The 20,183-nt window shown below is 43.4% G+C and overlaps 1 protein-coding gene across 2 annotated transcripts in view; it reads right to left on the bottom strand.

Moving 5' to 3' along the window:
- The window catches only part of HIP1R (huntingtin interacting protein 1 related), a 2,955,354-nt gene that overhangs the window by 343,270 nt on the left and 2,591,901 nt on the right, over window positions 1-20,183 (bottom strand). For both annotated transcript variants that reach the window (XM_044068914.1, XM_044068915.1), the window contains exon 28: window positions 8,004-8,109. In XM_044068914.1, the coding sequence (XP_043924849.1) occupies window positions 8,004-8,109 (106 nt within the window). The remainder of the gene's footprint in view (window positions 1-8,003; window positions 8,110-20,183) is intronic.

The raw sequence follows: 20,183 nt of genomic DNA, 5'->3' as shown, positions 1-20,183 counted from the left end.
GATACAGCAGGAATACACCAATAATTACACAGACTCCATCTCTGCAGGTCCTGGGATGGTCACATGTCAAGCACTGGCTCCTGGGACACAGCAAGAGTACATCATTAATTACAGAGACTCCGTCTCTGCAGACCTTGTGATGGTCACATGTCGGACACTGGCTCCTGGGATACACCAAGACAGTACCAATAATTACAGAGACTCTGCCTCTGCAGGCCCTGGGATGGTCACATGTCAAACACTGGCTTCTAAGATATACCAGGAGAGTAAAAATAATTACACAGACTCCACCTCTGCAGGCCCTGGATTGGTCAAATGTCAAACACTGGCTCCTAGGATACAGTAGGAGAGTGCAAAATAATTGCACAGACTCCACCTCTGTTGAACCCTCGGTTGGTCATATGTCAGAGACTGGCTTCTGGTATATACCGGACACTACCAATAATTACAGTGACTCTGCCTATGCAGGCCCTAGGACGGTCATATGTCAGACACTGGCTTCTGGTATATACCAGGACAGTACCAATAATTACAGTGACTCATAGGTTCATAGATTAGTACTAAGCTAACTGCCCTTGTGAGCCATTTTAAGCCTAGCCAGTTATGCCTTGTGAGACTCAAACCCTGCACCTTGTGTTTGTAAGGTAAACACCTTAACCATTAAGCCACCCTCCCAACCCTAAGTCCACCTATGCCGGCCCTGGGACAGTCACATGTCAAACACTGGCTCCTGGGATACAGCAGGAGTACACCAATACTTACAGTGACTCCGCCTATGCAGGCCCTGGGATGGTCACATGTCAGACACTGGGAGCATTAATAAACAAGTATTGGTCACAGAGTTTAAAATGATGTTGCAACAGTTCATAATCAGCAGTGAATATACATGTGAAGGACTGAAATTGATATGAATTCTACAGACCAGAAATTGGGGTTACAGAGAAACACAACAGGCTTTTGAATGCCTAAGGAGTACAACATAAACAGCTACAAAAGGAAACAACTTGTAAACCAAGAAAGCACTATACGAAGACCTACAGCACCTAAAGCCTTAATGGGCAAGACAGAAAAAAGGAAGGAAAGACTTCAGAAAGAGTCTCAAGATTACACTGGTGCATCATTTAAGAAAAGGTATAAAACACACAAGGTACTTGTAAAACAAATTAGAAAGGATGGATGGGTAACAGTGATACTAATGAAAACAGCCGCTTAGAAATGGATCACATGCTGTGCAAATACTAATGAAAACAGCCACTTAGAAATGGATCACATGCTGTGCTAATACAAAATAGCCACTTAGAAATGGATCACATGTTGTGCAAATACTAAAGAAAACAGCTGCTTAGAAATGGATCACATGCTACGCAAATACTAATGAAAACAGCCGCTTAGAAATGGATCACATGCTGTGCAAATACTAATGAAAACAGCCACTTAGAAATGGATCACGTGTTGTGCAAATACTAATGAAAACAGCCGCTTAGAAATGGATCACACGATGTGCAAATACTAATGAAAACAGCCACTTAGAAATGGATCACATGCTGCACAAATACTAATGAAAACAGCCGCTTAGAAATGGATCACATACTGTGCAAATACTAATGAAAAACAGCCGCTTAGAAATGGATCACATGCTACGCTAATACTAATGAAAACAGCCACTTAGAAATGGATCACATGCTGTGCAAATACTAATGAGAACAGCCACTTAGAAATGGACCACATGCTGTGCTAATACTAATGAAAACAGCCACTTAGAAATGGATCACATGCTGTGCTAATACTAATGAAAACAGCCACTTAGAAATGGATCACATGCTGTGCTAATACTAATGAAAACAGCATCTTAGAAATGGATCACATGCTGTGCTAATACAAAACAGCCACTTAGAAATGGATCACATGTTGTGCAAATACTAAAGAAAACAGCTGCTTAGAAATGGATCACATGCTACGCAAATACTAATGAAAACAGCCGCTTAGAAATGGATCACATGCTGTGCAAATACTAATGAAAACAGCCATTTAGAAATGGATCACATGCTGCACAAATACTAATGAAAACAGCCTCTTAGAAATGGATCACATGCTGTGCAAATACTAATGAAAACAGCCACTTAGAAATGGATGACATGCTGCACAAATACTAATGAAAACAGCCACTTAGAAATGGATGACATGCTGTGCAAATACTAATGAAAAACAGCCGCTTAGAAATGGATCACATGCTGTGCAAATACTAATGAAAACAGCCACTTAGAATGGATGACATGCTGTGCTAATACTAATGAAAACAGCCACTTAGAAATGGATCACATGCTGTGCTAATACTAATGAAAACAGCCACTTAGAAATTGATCACATGCTGTGCTAATACTAATGAAAACAGCCACTTAGAAATGGATCACATGCTGTGCAAATACTAATGAAAACAGCCGCTTAGAAATGGATCACATGCTGTGCTAATACTAATAAAAATCAGCCACTAAGAAATGGATCACATGCTGTGCAAACACTAATGAAAAACAGCCGCTTAGAAATGGATCACATGCTGCGGTAATACTAATGAAAAACAGCCACTTAGAAATGGATCAATGTTGTGCAAATACTAATGAAAACAGCCACTTAGAAATGGATCACATGCTGCGCAAATACTAATGAAAACAGCCACTTAGAAATGGATCACATGTGCAAATACTAAAGAAAACAGCTGCTTAGAAATGGATCACATGCTACGCAAATACTAATGAAAACAGCCGCTTAGAAATGGATCACATGCTGCACAAATACTAATGAAAACAGCCACTTAGAAATGGATCACGTGTTGTGCAAATACTAATGAAAACAGCCACTTAGAAATGGATCACATGTGTAAATACTAAAGAAAACAGCTGCTTAGAAATGGATCACATGCTACGCAAATACTAATGAAAACAGCCGCTTAGAAATGGATCACATGCTGCACAAATACTAATGAAAACAGCCACTTAGAAATGGATCACATGTGCAAATACTAATGAAAACAGCCACTTAGAAATGGATCACATGTGCAAATACTAATGAAAACAGCCGCTTAGAAATGGATCACATGCTGCGCTAATACTAATGAAAAACAGCCACTTAGAAATGGATCACATGTTGTGCAAATACTAAAGAAAGCTGCTTAGAAATGGATCACATGCTATGCAAATACTAAAGAAAACAGCCGCTTAGAAATGGATCACATGCTGCACAAATACTAATGAAAACAGCCACTAAGAAATGGATCACATGTTGTGCAAATACTAATGAAAACAGCCACTTAGAAATGGATCACATGTTGTGCAAATACTAATGAAAACAGCCACTTAGAAATGGATCACATGCTGTGCAAATACTAATGAAAAACAGCCGCTTAGAAATGGATCACATGCTGTGCAAATACTAAAGAAAACAGCTGCTTAGAAATGGATCACATGCTACACAAATACTAATGAAAACAGCTGCTTAGAAATGGATCACATGCTGTGCTAATACTAATGAAAAACAGCCACTTAGAAATGGATCACATGATGTGTAAATACTAAAGAAAACAGCCGCTTAGAAATGGATCACATGCTACACAAATACTAATGAAAACAGCCACTTAGAAATGGATCATATGTTGTGCAAATACTAAAACAGCCACTTAGAAATGGATCACATGCTATGCAAATACTAATGAAAACAGCTGCTTAGAAATGGATCACATGTTGCGCAAATTCTAATGAAAACAGCCACTTAGAAATGGATCACATGCTGTGCAAATACTAATGAAAACAGCTGCTTAGAAATGGACCACATGCTGCACAAATACTAATAAAAACAGCCGCTTAGAAATGGATCACATGCTGCACCATCTGCTGTAGCCGATCTGTATGTAAATAAGATGACACATTCTGGTAGGAAACATATTTATGAGGTGTATTTTCCCCTCATTATTGTATGTGCAAAGTTTGGTTTTAAGCATTGCCTTAAATTTTTACCAGTTTCTTCTTATATCAGAGTACATTTCAGTTTATAACATCAGATCATCTCATCAACAGTGCTGTAAAACAGACTTCTGGACACCAACTTCACATTAAAAGACAGCAGAGTATGAAGATACTGTGGTACTATAATGCTAGTTGCTAGACAGGCAGTTGAGGAGACCATTAAGGAACCTAGCCCACATTCCTAATTTTCCAAGAAAACTGTGATGAAATGACTTGTTCACATTCACAAAGCAGGCAAATGCAGGTTGAGGGAACTGCACGCTGGTCTCTGCGCTGCCAGAGAAATGAAGCCAGTACAAAATAACACAAGGTTAAGTGAACAGATGTAAACCGTATCCTGTTTTACTTAGTTAAAACACTTTCCAGAAATTCAAATTCATGCCTGGGAACATCCCTTCCTTGTGGCAATGTCTTGTAAACAGTTACTTTTTTCTACTCAACAGTTATTAGTTGTCAAAATGAGTTATCCAGTTACAAACAAGATATACACATCCTTGTTTCCTGTTCCTTTCTCTATGTTCAATCTGCACCTTAAGAGTATGCAGGACTGTGTGCTTACAATGAAAGTTCTGATACCTAAGTGTACTACCCTGCCACTCATACATAACAGCGATATTATGAACTGTCTCACACAAGGCCACATGGTTTTCCAGATATCTAAATTCCTGATACAACTATGAGTTCAGCCAGATTATAAATTCAGTACTACTTTGTGAATAACACAGCCATTAGAAATATTAAGCCGTTTTCCATGGGAGTTCAGTCATGTATACTACTAACGAGGTCATGCTTGTGTTATGTCTGAAAGTTGTAATATTAAGCCGTTTTCCATGGGAGTTCAGTCACGTATACTACTAACGAGGTCATGCTTGTGTTATGTTTGAAAGTCGTAATATTAAGCCATTTTCTATGGGAGTTTAGTCACGTATACTACTAACGAGGTGCTTGTGTTATGCCTGAAAGTCGTAATATTAAGCCATTTTCCATGGGAAATCAGTCACATATACTACTAACGAGGTCATGCTTATATTATGCCTGAAAGTCTAATATTAAGCTGTTTTCCATGGGAGTTCAGTCACATATACTACTAATGAGGTCATGCTTGTGTTATGCCTGAAAGTCATAATATTAAGCCGTTTTCCATGGGAGTTCAGTCACGTATACTTCTAACGAGGTCATGCTTGTGTTATGTTTGAAAGTCGTAATATTAAGCAGTTTTCCATGGGAGTTCAGTCACGTATACTACTAACGAGGTCATGCTTGTATTATGTCTGAAAGTCATAAGATTAAGCCGTTTTCCATGGAAGTTCAGTCACGTATACTACCAACGAGGTCATGCTTGTGTTATGCCTGAAAGTCGTAATATTAAGCCGTTGAAAGTCGTAATATTAAGCCGTTTTCTATGGGAGTTCAGTCAAGTATACTACTAACGAGGTGCTTGTGTTATGAATGAAAGTCGTAATATTAAGCCATTTTCCATGGGAGATCAGTCACATATACTACTAACGAGGTCATGCTTATATTATGCCTGAAAGTCTAATGTTAAGCCGTTTTCCATGGGAGTTTAGTCACGTATACTACTAATGAGGTCATGCTTGTGTTATGCCTGAAAGTCGTAATATTAAGCCGTTTTCCATGGGAGTTCAGTCACGTATACTACTAACGAGGTCATGCTTGTGTGATACCTGAAAGTCGTAATATTAAGCCATTTTCCATATTCAGTCACATATACTACTAACGAGATCATGCTTGTGTTATGTTTGAAAGTCGTAATATTAAGCAGTTTTCCATGGGAGTTGAGTCACGTATACTACTAACGAAGTCATGCTCGTGTTATGCCTGAAAGTCGTAATATTAAGCTGTTTTCCATGGGAGTTCAGTCACGTATACTACAAACGAGGTCATGCTTGTAATATGTCTGAAAGTCATAATATTAAGCCGTTTTCCATGGAAGTTCAGTCACGTATACTACAAACGAGGTCATGCTTGTAATATGTCTGAAAGTCATAATATTAAGCCGTTTTCCATGGAAGTTCAGTCACGTATACTACTAATGAGGTCATGCTTGTGTTATGCCTGAAAGTCGTAATATTAAGCCGTTTTCCATGGAAGTTCAGTCACGTATACTACTAATGAGGTCATGCTTGTGTTATGCCTGAAAGTCGTAATATTAAGCCGTTTTCCATGGGAGTTCAGTCACATATATTACTAATGAGGTCATGCTTGTTTTATGTTTGAAAGTCGTAATATTAAGCCATTTTCCATGGGAGTTCAGTCACATATACTACTAACGAGGTCATGCTTGTGTTATGCCTGAAAGTCGTAATATTAAGCCATTTTCCATGGGAGTTCAGTCACGTATACTACTATCGAGGTCATGCTTAAGTTATGTCTGAAAGTCTAATATTAAGCCGTTTTCCATGGAAGTTCAGTCACGTATACTACTGATGAGGTCACGCTTGTGTTATGTCTGAAAGTTGTAATATTAAGCCGTTTTCCATGGGAGATCAGTCACGTATACTACTAACGAGGTCATGCTTGTGTTATGCCTGAAAGTCGTAATATTAAGCCATTTTCCATGGGAGTTCAGTCACATACACTACTAACGAGGTCATGCTAGTGTTATGTTTGAAAGTCGTAATATTAAGCCGTTTTCTATGAGAGTTTAGTCACATATACTACTAACGAGGTGCTTGTGTTATGCCTGAAAGTTGTAATATTAAGCTATTTTCCATGGGAGATCAGTCACGTATACTACTAATGAGGTCATGCTTATATTATGCCTGAAAGTCTAATATTAAGCCATTTTCCATGGGAGTTCAGTCACGTATACTACTAATGAGGTCATGCTTGTGTTATGCCTGAAAGTCGTAATATTAAGCCGTTTTCCATGGGAGTTCAGTCACGTATACTAACGAGGTCATGCTTGTGTTATGCCTGAAAGTCGTTATATTAAGCCATTTTCCATGAGAGTTCAGTCACGTATACTACTAATGAGGTCATGCTCGTGTTATGTTTGAAAGTCGTAATATTAAACCGTTTTCTATGAGAGTTTAGTCACGTATACTACTAACGAGGTGCTTGTGTTATGCCTGAAAGTTGTAATATTAAGCCATTTTCCATGGGAGATCAGTCAATTATACTACTAACGAGGTCATGCTTATATTATGCCTGAAAGTCTAATATTAAGCCGTTTTCCATGGGAGTTCAGTCACGTATACTACTAATGAGGTCATGCTTGTGTTATGCCTGAAAGTCGTAATATTAAGCCGTTTTCCATGGGAGTTCAGTCACGTATACTACTAACGAGGTCATGCTTGTGTTATGCCTGAAAGTCGTAATATTAAGCTGTTTTCCATGGGAGTTCCGTCACGTATACTACTAATGAGGTCATGCTTATGTAATGCCTGAAAGTCATAATATTAAGCCGTTTTCCATGGGAGTTCAGTCACGTATACTACTAATGAGGTTATGCTTGTTTTATGTTTGAAATTCGTAATATTAAGCCATTTTCCATGGGAGTTCAGTCACGTATACTACTAACGAGGTCATGCTTGTGTTATGCCTGAAAGTCGTAATATTAAGCCATTTTCCATGGGAGTTCAGTCACGTACACTACTAATGAGGTCATGCTTGTGTTATGTTTGAAAGTCGTAATATTAAGCCATCTTCCATGGGAGTTCAGTCACGTATAACAACGAGGCCATGCTTGTGTTACATTTGAAAGTCGTAATATTAGGCAGTTTTCCATGGGAGTTCAGTTACCTATACTACTAACGAGGACATGCTTGTGTTATGCCTGAAAGTCGTAATATTAATCAATTTTCCATGGGAGTTCAGTCACATATACTACTAATGAGGTCATGCTTATATTATGCCTGAAAGTCTAATATTAAGCCGTTTTCCATGGGAGTTCAGTCACGTATACTACTAATGAGGTCATGCTGGTGTTGTGCCTGAAAGTCGTACACAATATCATAGTATTACCTTGGATGCAGCAACAAGCTGTGCTGTGCTGGCAGCAATCTCATGGGAACACACAATTAGCTCCTCATATTTTCCAGTATGCAAGACCACTTTATCTGCTGATTCACTGTGGAAGGAGAAACAGGAAATAATTACAACTTAGTACTGAAGGAAGCAAAAGCTTTAATTTATTTATATTACATTTGTTAACTAGAAAAGTCTAAGTAAGCAAAAGCCCTTTTTTAGCAGAGACCTGGGGAGAAAAGCTCCACAGTATAAGAAGTAATTACATCATAGTGTCAAGTAAGGTACAATAATAAAATGTAGTAGTAATAAATGCAAGGCATTACAGATGCATGTTATTTCACAGAGCACAGTAGTTAAGATACAATAGCATGAAGCATAATACAATATGCAGTCTTTCCGGACATAACTATTACATCGTCTCTGTTACAGCAATTTATTGTGGAACTGAGATTCTAGCAGTAGAATTAAGCAGAATTTGTTAACAAGAAGAGAAAGGAAGTAATTCTGTTGGTAAAAAGTTAATTAAGAGATGAGAACAGCTTATAGGACTGTGTGCAAGGAAGACATTCAGTTAGTAAAAAGTTACTTACGAGACGAGGACAGCTTGTAGGACAGTGTGCAAGGAAGGCATTTAGTTAATAAAAAGTTAGTTACGAGACGAGAACAGCTTACAGGACAGTGTACAAGGAAGGCATTCAGTTAGTAAAAAGTTAGTTACGAGACGAGAACAGCTTATAGGACAGTGTGCAATGAAGACATTCAGTTAGTAAAACATTAGTTAATAGACGAGAACAGCTTATAGCACAGTGTGCAATGAAGACATTCAGTTAGTAAAAAGTTAGTTACGAAACGAGAACAGCTTATAGGACAGTGTGCAAGAAAGGCATTCAGTTAGTAAAAAGTTAAGTTACGAGACGAGAACAGCTTATAGGACAGTGTGCAAGGAAGGCATTTAGTTAATAAAAAGTTAGTTACGAGACGAGAACAGCTTATAGGACAGTGTGCAATGAAGACATTCAGTTAGTAAAAAGTTAGTTACGAGACGAGGACAGCTTATAGGACAGTGTGCAATGAAGACATTCAGTTAGTAAAAAGTTAGTTACGAGACGAGGACAGCTTATAGGACAGTGTGCAAGGAAGACATTCAGTTAATAAAATAAGTTATGTACTCACCATAACATTCCATCTGAGTAGGTATCTTCATTTGTCTGTAACCTGTGGGATACGGATCCGATCTCGGATCCGAGCCGGCAACTTCTATCATAGCATAGATCCGAGCTCCTAGCTCCTCCCCCTTACCCATAATCCCCTGCCTACCCTAACTGACCTCAGATCAAGTTTGCCCCATAGCACAGCAGATAAAAGTGTCCCAATGGGAACATATGCTAATAACACAAGAACGATCATATTGGTCAGGGGGAAGGAGGGGGGGATGGTTGCAGAGAAATGAAGATACCTACTCAGATGGAACGTTATGGTGAGTACATAACTTCTTAATCTGAAGTAGGAACTTCATTTGTCAGCAACCTGTGGGACAGAGTCCCCAGCTACCTAACTCTTGGGTGGCCTTCATGGAAGGATATTCCGGAGCACCGCAGAGCCAAAGGACGCCCTACCTCGGGAGACATCATCTATTTTATAGTGGCTGATAAAGGTGTGAGATGAAGCCCAAGTGGCTGCAGAACAAATGTCATCCAGTGGAACCCTAGCTTGAAAGGCCGCAGAAGTGGCAATGGCCCTAGTAGAATGAGCATGGACTCCTTGAGGTGCAGGCCTTCCCGAGCTCTGATATGCTAAAAGAATACAACTCGAGATCCATCGAGAGAGAGAAACTTTAGAAACTGACTTTCCGAAATTACTTTTGGCAAAGGAGATAAACAACTGATCGGATTTCCTATGATCAGCAGTTCTATGGATATAGGTTCATAGGATTATACTAGGCTATCTGCCCTAAGGCATTTATAAGCCTAGCCCAGAGTTTTGTGGCATACGCCACCCCTTATGTTAAAAATAATATGCCCATTAGTTTGTTTTGCCTCTGTCCAGCAGTGACACAGAGACGATTCCCGGGGTAAACCTACGATCTCCCATCCACCGGTCAAGATTTCTCTTGAACAGAGCCAGCGAGGTGCTCTGCCTCACATGGACCGGGATTTTATTCCACAGCATAGGGAGTCTCTGGGTGATAAATCTATCCCTCCAGCACGTCCTATTTATATATAAAAACGTAGTTGTCTGTGTACGTCTAAGGAATGTAGCTTGTACTCTCCTTTGTTATGAAAGTTGGGGAAAAACACTGGAAGATTGATAGATTGATTGATGTTCGCTTCTGAAGATACCTTAGGTAGAAAGGACGGATTGATCCTGAGGTAAACCCTATCTGGGTGAAAGACCAGATATGGTGGTTTGACACAAAGAGCTTGCAATTCCGACACTCTTTTGGCTGAAGTTATGGCCACCAAAAAGGCTGTCTTCCAAGAGAGAAATTTGAGATCAACCGTGGCCGCCGGTTCGAATGGGGGACCAGTCAAGGCCTGCAAGACTAAGGATAAATCCCATGGAGGTACCACCTCTTTAACTGGAGGCCTAAGGAGGAAGGTCTTACACAGTTTGGAAGTGAAAAGAGGGCGAGACTCTTGCCCCACGTGACAGTATGAGATTGCTGCCAGTTGTACCTTGACAGTGGAAGAACTAGCCCCCTGGTGAAAGAGAGAGGTTAGAAAATCTAGAACCGACGATATCGGGGCTGTAAAAGGGTCTAAACGACGGTGTTCTGCCCAAATGGTGAAGCGTTTCCACTTACTCCGATAAACCTTCCTGGTGGAAGGCTTGTGAGCTGCTACAAGAATGGCTTTGACTGGTGATGGGATCCCAGGAGTCCTTATGAGGAGTGGAACTGGAGCAACCAAGCCGTCAGCTTGAGGTTGACCAGGTTCGGAGTCGGAAGTCCGAGAGGGTGAGAAATGAGATCCGGAATGGGATCCAGAATCCATGGTGGATACACTAGGTGAGACCATAGGTAAGGGAACCACGTCTGATGAGGCCAGAATGGGACAATGAGGATCATCTTGCTCCCCAGCTGCCTGGCTTTCTGTAATAATTTCAACATCAAGGGAAGAGGAGGGTAAGCATAAAGCAGACCGGGGGGCCAAGCATAAACTAGAGAGTCTCTCGGGGACTCCCCTGGAGGGGGGGATCAGAGCGAAGTAATCGTTGCATTTGGTGTTTGAAGGAAAGGCAAAAAGATCGCAACAAGGTTGCCCCCATTGGGCAAATACTTGCTCTGCAACTCGATGGTTGAGAGACCATTCATAAGGAGTCAGGATAGTATGACTGAGCCTATCCGCTAGAATGTTGGACCATCCCGGAATGCGCGTTGCTATGAGAAAGCGGTTGGTGGAAATCGCCCATTCCCACACTCTCATGGCCTTGCGGCAAAGGGGGTAAGACCTGGTTCCCCACTGTTTGTTGATGTACCAGACGACCGACATGTTGTCTGTCTGTACTGCAATCGTCCCTACCGGAAGAGAGTTGTGTAGTGCATGCAACGTCAAAAGCACCGCTCTCATCTCTAGGATGTTGATATGCAAAGAGGTCTCTACGTCGTTCCATGTGCCTTGGACTGTCCTGCCTGAAAAATGCCCCTCCCCACCCCAGGCGAGAAGCGTCTGTGGTCACTGTGTCGACTGGTGGAGGTAGTGAGAAGGGACATCCCGTGTGGAGGTTGGGAGACTGGAGCCACCACAGGAGCGATCTTCTGCAAACCTTGCTTAAGGAAATGGGGTGAGACAGGGGGTTGCAAGACAGGGACCATTGTACCTGGAGGGTCCACTGCAGAACCCTCATGTTCAACCAGGCCAATGGCAGCAGAGGGATTGCAGCCGCCATAGATCCTAGGGCCCTCAGGATCAATTCCGCCGAAGGAGTTTGCAGTTGAAGGATGGCCTGCACGTGCAACATCAGGTTCCGAAGCCGAACTGGAGTCAAGAACGCAAGCATCTGTCTGGAATCCAGTCTCGCCCCTATAAAATCCAACACCTGTGTAGGGATGAGAGAGGATTTGGTCATGTTGATGGTTAATCCTAATAGTGGAGCCAGACTGAGGAAATAATCCCTGCATGAACAAAGTAGATGCCTTGTTGGGGCTGTGAGGAGCCAGTCGTCCAGGTATGGAAAGACCTGAATTCCCTGGAGTCTCAGGTGAGCCGCTATTATCGCTAGGACCTTGGTGAACACCCTGGGGGCTAAGGTGAGACCGAAGGGGAGGACCCTGAATTGAAAGTGATTGGCTCCCAGCCGGAAACGGAGAAACCTCCTGGAACGCCTGTCCACTAGAATGTGATAGTATGCATCCTTGAGGTCTATGGAGCACATCCAGTCGTCCTCCCGCAATAAGCGGAGGACGGATTGCAACGTGACCATTCGGAACTTTTCTTTGGGTACCGCCAGGTTTAGGAGAGAGAGGTCGAGGATGGACCTCAAGTCCCCCGTCTTTTCTGGCACCAGAAAGAACCTTGAGTAAAACCCTGATCCGACTTGATCTGGGGGGACGGGCTGGATGGCTCTTTTTTGCAGAAGCTGCTGAATTTCTGCAGCAGCCGCCTCCCTCTGACTGGGTGGAACGTCGGGAAGGCTTCTGATTCTGGGATTTACTATAAAGGGAATTTGGTAACCTCTGGATATAATACGAAGCACCCATCAATCCGTTGTTATGGACTCCCATTTTGCTAGGTGCCTCAGCGCCCGACTGCCTCCAGAGTGGAGCAGTCGGGTAACCCCTCAGGGGTTCTGCGTGGGCCTCTCAGAGAACGGTTCTCTGGACCCAAAATTCCTGGGACCCCCTCTGCCTCTGGGGCGGCATCCTCCCTGTCCTCCTCTGCCACGAGAGGACTGGTTGTCCTGAGCAGACTGGGATTGATGCGATTTTCGGAACCACATCTTCTTCTGACCCTTTTGGTTCTTGGAAAAGGACCTCTGGGGCGCAGAGAAGCGGACTCCGACGGCAGACAAGATCTTCCCGTCTTTCTCGCTCTGGACAAGTGTGTCGCGAACGGTTTTGCCAAACAGTGCAGAACCATCAAAAGGGGCATTCACGAATGACGCCTTAAAGGGTTCCGAGAAGTCACAGTGACGGAGCCAGGCCTGTCTCCTCATGACAAGCCCGACTCCGCCTGCTCTAGCGGCTCCCTCCGTAGCATGAGACAACCGCCGCATAGAGGTGTTAGAGATATAGCGGAGGGTGGCCATTCGGGAGGAGTACAGATCCTTGACTCCCTCCGACTTGGACCCTGGGGGGGAAGCAGTGTATTCCTTAATTAGATCCCGCTGCATCCGAATAACGTGTGCCATGTAGTTCAAGGCCCTCATAGAGAAGGTCGCTGAACTGAAGGCCCGCTTCCCAAGACGGTCCATCGCACGAGACTCCTTGCTCAGAGGATGAACCGTGGGGCTGTCCTGAGCCAACTCTTTCTTGATGGCTGCAGCCACCAACATGGCATCCACAGGGGGACCTCTGCTCCAGTGTGATCTCTCTGTAGGGAGGCTCAAAATTTTGTCCGGACGCTTGGGGATCGGCTCTACGGTGTCTGGTTCCTTCCAAGCCCTAGACGATATGAGATCCACCAGGGGGTCGGGTGGAGGGGACACCCAAGAGGTAGATGGTCCTGTCTCAAACGCCTCAAGAAATACGGACTCATCAGAGGAAGCCTTGGGGGCAGATGACCCACCACTGATTTTGAGCATTTCCATGATGTCTCCAAAGGAGACATCCTCGGGGGGTAACCTAGGGGAGCCTTCCCCTTCATCCAAGTCCATATCTTCGGTGAGACTCTCAGGAAAGTCTATGTGCCTCCTTTTGCACTTTGCCTTGTGAGGAATCTCCTCGGGGGGGGGGGGCTGTCCAAGGAGTCCTCACGGGCTGTATCCTGTTCCACTGGAACTCCTAAAGGCGCTGAGTCAGGCTGCCCCGAGGGCCGGATGAGGGGAGCCAGGACCAGATGAGAAGGAGTGCAGGAGGGAGCCGAAGCCAGGACCGGAGGCCTGGAAGCACTCGACAGTGCCCTCTCCACCACAGCAAAAGCCGAGGGGGAGCCGCTCTCTGACGGATCCGAGATCTGACTCCCACTCGGATCTGAAGCGGGGATCGGACCCGGTGCCGAGAACGTCGGATCCGAAGGATCAGTGTGCTCCGACCGGGATGGAGCCGAAAGCACACTGAATCCCTCAGATCCGAAGCTCAGCCCACTGCTCCGTGAGGTCGGATCTGACAAACTCGAGGGAGTAGTCGGAGCCGACGTGCCCAGCATGGTCAGCTCCAACCTACCCCCAGATCCAACGTGGCTCGGCTCCGAGCACTCCGAACCCAGAATGCGGGTCGGAGAAGGAGCTATAGGAGCGAAAAAAGGGGTCGAGCTCCCCCCCAAAGGGGGGGAAGGCAAGAGCACTCCCATCTGCATCTGGGCCTGGATGAATCTCCTCATCATCAGGTCCATGTCCGCATCAGACATGCTAAAAGTGGACCTCGAAGAGGCCACCGAGGCAGACCTGGAGTGTCGCCTCGATGACCTCGACGAGGACCGGATCACCTCCTCCTCGGGTCCCGGGGAGAAACAAGGGGATCGGATCTGAGGAGGAGGAGATCGAGAAGACTTGGACGGAGAAGCCCTCTTGGCGGGCAGGGCCGATGAGGAGTCATCGGCCCGCCGCTTAAGGTGCTTCTCCCGCCGCTTCTCTTTCCTGGCCTCCCTATCCTCCGGAGCCGAAGCGGTAGGTTGAGTCCCAGTCAGAGGAAGGGAGGCAGCAGTGACCGCTACCGGGGGGGGGATAGCGGGCACCGAAGTACCAGAGGCCGAAGCAGAGTCTGGGGGTAGAAGGCCCACCAGAACTAGCTTTGACCTTTGATCCTTGAGCGCCCTGGGGTTGAACGCCATGCAAATCGCGCAACCCGAAGAGAGGTGTTCAACCCCAAGGCACCTAACGCACCGAGTGTGGCCATCAGCTGGTGAAAGCTTGTGACCACACTTGGTGCATTTTGAAAAAATGGCTTTAGGGGCCTCCGACATTACTACAGTAAAGCACACTCACTAGGCCCCTAATACTCAAGTCACACACACATGCTACGACCAGCGGGGGAGGGAGAAATATTTTAAATTAAATTAAGCTGAAAAGTTAAATAATAATAAGATTAGTGTAAAGGGTAAACCTACCACGCACACACAATCACTCACTCAGAAGGAAGAAGAAAAACCTTTTTTTTTTCTCACAAAAACGCTAAGAGCTCTGGAACCTAGCTGTTGCTTGAAGAGCGGCAAACTAGATCTGAGGTCAGTTAGGGTAGGCAGGGGATTATGGGTAAGGGGGAGGAGCTAGGAGCTCGGATCTATGCTATGATAGAAGTTGCCAGCTCGGATCCGAGATCGGATCCGTATCCCACAGGTTGCTGACAAATGAAGTTCCTACTTCAGATAGTTAGTTACGAGACGAGAACAGCTTATAGGACAGTGTGCAAGGAAGGCATTCAGTTAGTAAAACGTTAGTTACGAGACGAGAACAGCTTACAGGACAGTGTGCAAGGAAGGCATTCAGTTAGTAAAACGTTAGTTACGAGAGGAACCCACTTATAGAACTGGACATTAAGCATATGTGATAGTTTTGATAGGAAGTAAAAGTGGAGTAGATAGTGATAAGGGGCGCTACGTCAATATTTATGTGGAAAAAGAAGATGGATTTAACAAGGAGGTAAGCTACAGAATATAGTGAATATAAATACAGGGAGAACTAGGCCAAGAAGTTGCAGATAAGATCATGTGTAGGTGTAGGAATAAACATAAGAACTCTTAGGTGCTCTGATCAATTTTACCGAGAAATCTATAAACCCAAGAGCTCTTTTGGACAAAAACTGTACAGCTGTCTACCAGCCCTGTCTTGGAACAAACTTCCCATATCATCCCTAAAATAACAGGGTGCACAGGATGCTAAAGTGGCTCCTGGGATACAGCAGGGGTACACCAATAATTACAGAGACTCCATTTGTGCAGGTCATGGGATGGTCACATGTTCCTCTCTTAACTAAGATAAGATGAGAGTGAGAGTTGGATTATGAAAGAAAGTAGAGAGTTCAAGTAGGATATCTACAATGACATGTCCAGGTGCAATTTAGATAATCTTTTGGAGCTCTCTTGAAGTCATGAGTCTGGTTTATTTTTCTGAGAGATATGGGAAGTTTTTTCCAAGACAGGGCTGGTAGACAGCTGTACAGTTTTTGTCCAAAAGAGCTCTTGGGTTTATAGATTTCTCGGTAAAATTGATCAGAGGTCCTAAGAGTTCGAGACGGGGTACAGAGGAAGACTAAAGAGGAGATGTTAAGGCAGGAGGAAGGCTTGTGTACAATGAAATGAATAAAGGAAAGCTGAAGTTGAAGAGGGAATTCTAAACAGTTTAAAGACTTAAGAGCAAGACAGTAATGTGAGTTGGGTGGGGTTTACATGCAAATCTAGCTACTTTAATGTAGGTGGTTTCAAGTTTTGTGATGAGATTAGACTGCAGGTTAGTTGGGGTTTGAGAAATGTAGAAAAGATTAGGAAAGAGGCAAGTATCTGATGTGCCTCAATATTTAAAACATTTTATTTCTGTACAATAAACCTGATTTTTGATGCATTTTCTTAATACAGTGGAATAAGTGTAGGTCAAAACTCAGGCTGGTCATCTGTAATGGCACCGACAAGCTTAGTATGGGAATCAGACAATGACTGTGTTATTTAGGGATGTAGTGGTGAATGATTTGTGCTGGGACAGTGAATTGGGAGGAAAAGTAGAAATTTAGGTCTTTTTGGGGTTCAGTAAGAGTTGGTTACTTAAAAGCCGTGTTTCAATAAGGTTGAAAGACTTTATAAACTAAATCTGGTATGAATAAACAGAATTTTTTTTCTATCTTCATACCCTTCGTAAGTGAATTCTTGGTCAGTCACAATTTAGCTTCTTTACCCTGGATATTTTGGTAGCACCTGCCACATCACCTATAGGGTACAAAGAACCTTACTCTCAAGTTGTGAAACACCAGTCTACAGAGAATATGGCCTTTCTGCTCTTAGTTAAAAGCAGTCAGGGAGATGTGACAATCTCCAAGATAAACATAATGCACGGACCATGGCTCTCAATGAATCAGTCAAAAATCTCAACAGAATCAGGGACAAATCCAGAAATAATCAGGAACATTTTAAGTTATTAGTACTATTACCCTGAGAGGTTGCTAAAATAAGATAAAGTAAATTAGTATACATTTTCTGAATTAAAATGTCTACAATTAATTATTCCCATTATTTATTAAGTGTAATTCACCAACTTTCCACCAAAAGTCACCAATTTTACAAGGGAGTAAGAGGGACAGACCTAAAATTTGAGTCAAAATCATGGACATCCCTAATAATCAGGTATAGTTGAGAGGTATGCTGGGCACCATCTTGGGTCATTTAATAGCTCCATTCCTAGGTGCATGCTGTGTCACTGGCACTGTGAATACCATCTTGGACCAACTAACTTCTCCAAGTATTTTGGGTTTCTAATACCATGATGGGAATGGACCCCATTCCTAACTCACAGTACAAGTTGTGTGTGCACACTCAGTTCCTTTAGTACTGTTTCAGTCTCTGATGTTAGCCAAGAGTGCTCTTCTCAGCACCAGCAATGTGCCCTCAAGTGCTTCCTCCTGTTACTCAGATCGGGTTATATGTATCGGTAGCTTATCTAAATAAGACTGTACATTCTTTTACATGAGACTCGTTTCTCCTACTACTGTTGGAACTGTCTGGGTATCCTTCCTCCACACTGCTCTCATTTCTGCCTGCAAATCCTGGTATTTTATGAATGTATGTCTGTACATAAGACACTGTAATCATAGAGTGCAGCAATTTCAGTGATTGTTACTTCTGTCTTTTTTTTCTTGTACTTTATCTGTTTTTCTCGCATTTGATTTTTGAGCTGTTGGTAATGAGTGATCCCATGTAATACAGACTTATCACTCTCTATAATACTTTGTGGTTCATGGTTTTCACCTACTTTTATATTGTAGTGTTTTCACAATCCCAAGTGCAAAAGTTTTGCCACATTATTGTGCTGTGAAGCAAGTTTGATGCGACTGTTGTGGGAAAAAAATCCCCTATGAATATGACTTTTTTGGAAAGTGGGAAGACCCTGCCCAGGGTCATGACAGTAGTGTTCCTAGGAAGGGTTTCTATGCACTGGGTATTAGACTGGACGGAGCAGGTTTTAAGAAAAGTCCACGTTCCAGAGACTGCTGAGTGTATACCAGAGCTTTTCATGTCATTCCTCCTTGGGCAGGCTTCCAAAAAAAATAAGTTTTGTCTTACCATAATGTTCCATCTGTGTTGTTGATCTTCATTCATTACGCTGGGTTATCAGTTCTGCCTTCGGAACTGAGCTGGCCTTATACCAAGCTCGTGTCAGTCAAAAAACTCTCGAGCCAAGATCCTACCCACAATGCTCTGCTCCCTGTTACCTCAGATTGAGTTTGCTAATTGATAGTAGAGGCTACCTCTGGTCAGAATAGGCCTACAAGAATGGAAGAAGGACCATATGAAATCCATCAGGAACCTCAGGAGCGGGACGGAGGGTGGGGAGTAATGAATGAACGAAGATCAACAACACAGATGGAACATTAATGGTAAGACATAACTTCTTTATCTGATGTTGTTAATCTTCGTTCATTGCTTAAGATGGGACAGAGTCCCCAGCTACCTATATACCTGGGCGGCCCTCATGGAAGGAAATTCCTGAGTGTCATGGAACTAATAGAAGCTCTTCCTCTGGAGGCCAAATCCAATTTGTAATGAAGAGTAAAGGTATGGGGGGTTGGGCCCAAGCCACAGCTGAGCAAATGTCACCGAGGGAAGCCCTAGCATGGAAAGCTGCTGAAGCTGCCGCTGACCTTGTAGAATGTGCTTTCACTCTGTCAGACAAGGTGGTGATGTTCTTGTTGTAGATGAAGGTAATGCAGTTTCTCAACCATGACGCTAATGTAACTTTAGAAACAGGACAACCTAGTCTTGGTCCAGAAAAAGCCAGAAATAATTGGTATGATTTACGGGTAGATTTTGTTCTGTCCAAATAAAAATGAATTTACCTGTGAACATCTAGGGAGTGCAGGCAATACTCTCCCTTGTTAGAATGATTAGGAAAAAATACTGGGAGGTCAATAGACTGGCTGATAGACTGCTCTGACACCACTTTCGGTAAGGAGGAGGAATTAGTTCTTAGTGAGACTCTTGCCTTATGGAAAATAAGGTAGGGACATTTGATGCATTAGGCTTGAAGTTCTGACAGACATCTGGCCGATGTGCTAGCAACCAGAAACAAGGTTTTCCAAGAGAGGTACTTTAAGTCACATGAAGATGCAGGTTCAAAGGGTGGGGGGTGCTGTTAGGGGTTACAGAACTAAAGCCAGGTCCAAAGGTTGTACTGCTTTTCTAAAGGGAAGCATTAGGTGAAAAACACCCTTCAAGAAGTCTTACAGAGTCTGTCTGACATGAGTGAAGAGTCCTGGAAGCCAATGCGGAAATTAGAAATGGCAGCTAAATAAACACAAACAGTAGAGGCTGATACCCCACATTGAAAGAGATCTAATAAATAATTTAATACCACCGAAACTGGGGCTGAAAAGGGGTCCAATTATTTATTTGAGGCCCATAAGGTAAATCTTTTCCATTTGCTGAGATAGGTCAGCCTGGTGGATGATTTATGAGATGCAATAAGAATATTGCGCACCGGAGAGGAGAGGTTATCCTGCCTGGCAATCACTGAAAGTGGAGAAACCAAGCTGTCAGTTTCAGGTTTGTTATAATGGGGTGGGTCAGACCCTGTGGATGGGAGATCAACCTTGGAGTTGGATTGAGAATCCATGGTCGATCTAGCAGGTGAGGCCAGACGAAGGGGAACAAACTTGTCGAGGCCAATATGGTGCAATGAGGATTACTTGCTCTTCAACTGCAATGCTTTCTTCAAAAATTGGGAAATGAGGGGTAGAGGAGGGTAAGCATAAAGCAGACCCGAGGGCCAAGCGTGGACTAGAGCGTCTCTCGGTGAATGTCCCAGAGGGGGGATCAGGGCAAAGTAGTTGCTGCACTTGTAGTTGACTGAGGAGGTGAACAGATCGCAGCAAGG

Source organism: Protopterus annectens, chromosome 4.part0 (genome assembly GCF_019279795.1).
Source record: "Protopterus annectens isolate FY-2018-M chromosome 4.part0, PAN1.0, whole genome shotgun sequence".
Classification (NCBI taxonomy): domain Eukaryota; kingdom Metazoa; phylum Chordata; order Ceratodontiformes; family Protopteridae; genus Protopterus; species Protopterus annectens.
The sequence above is the reverse complement of the archived record's forward strand: the minus strand, read 5'-3'. Positions and strand labels throughout refer to the sequence as shown.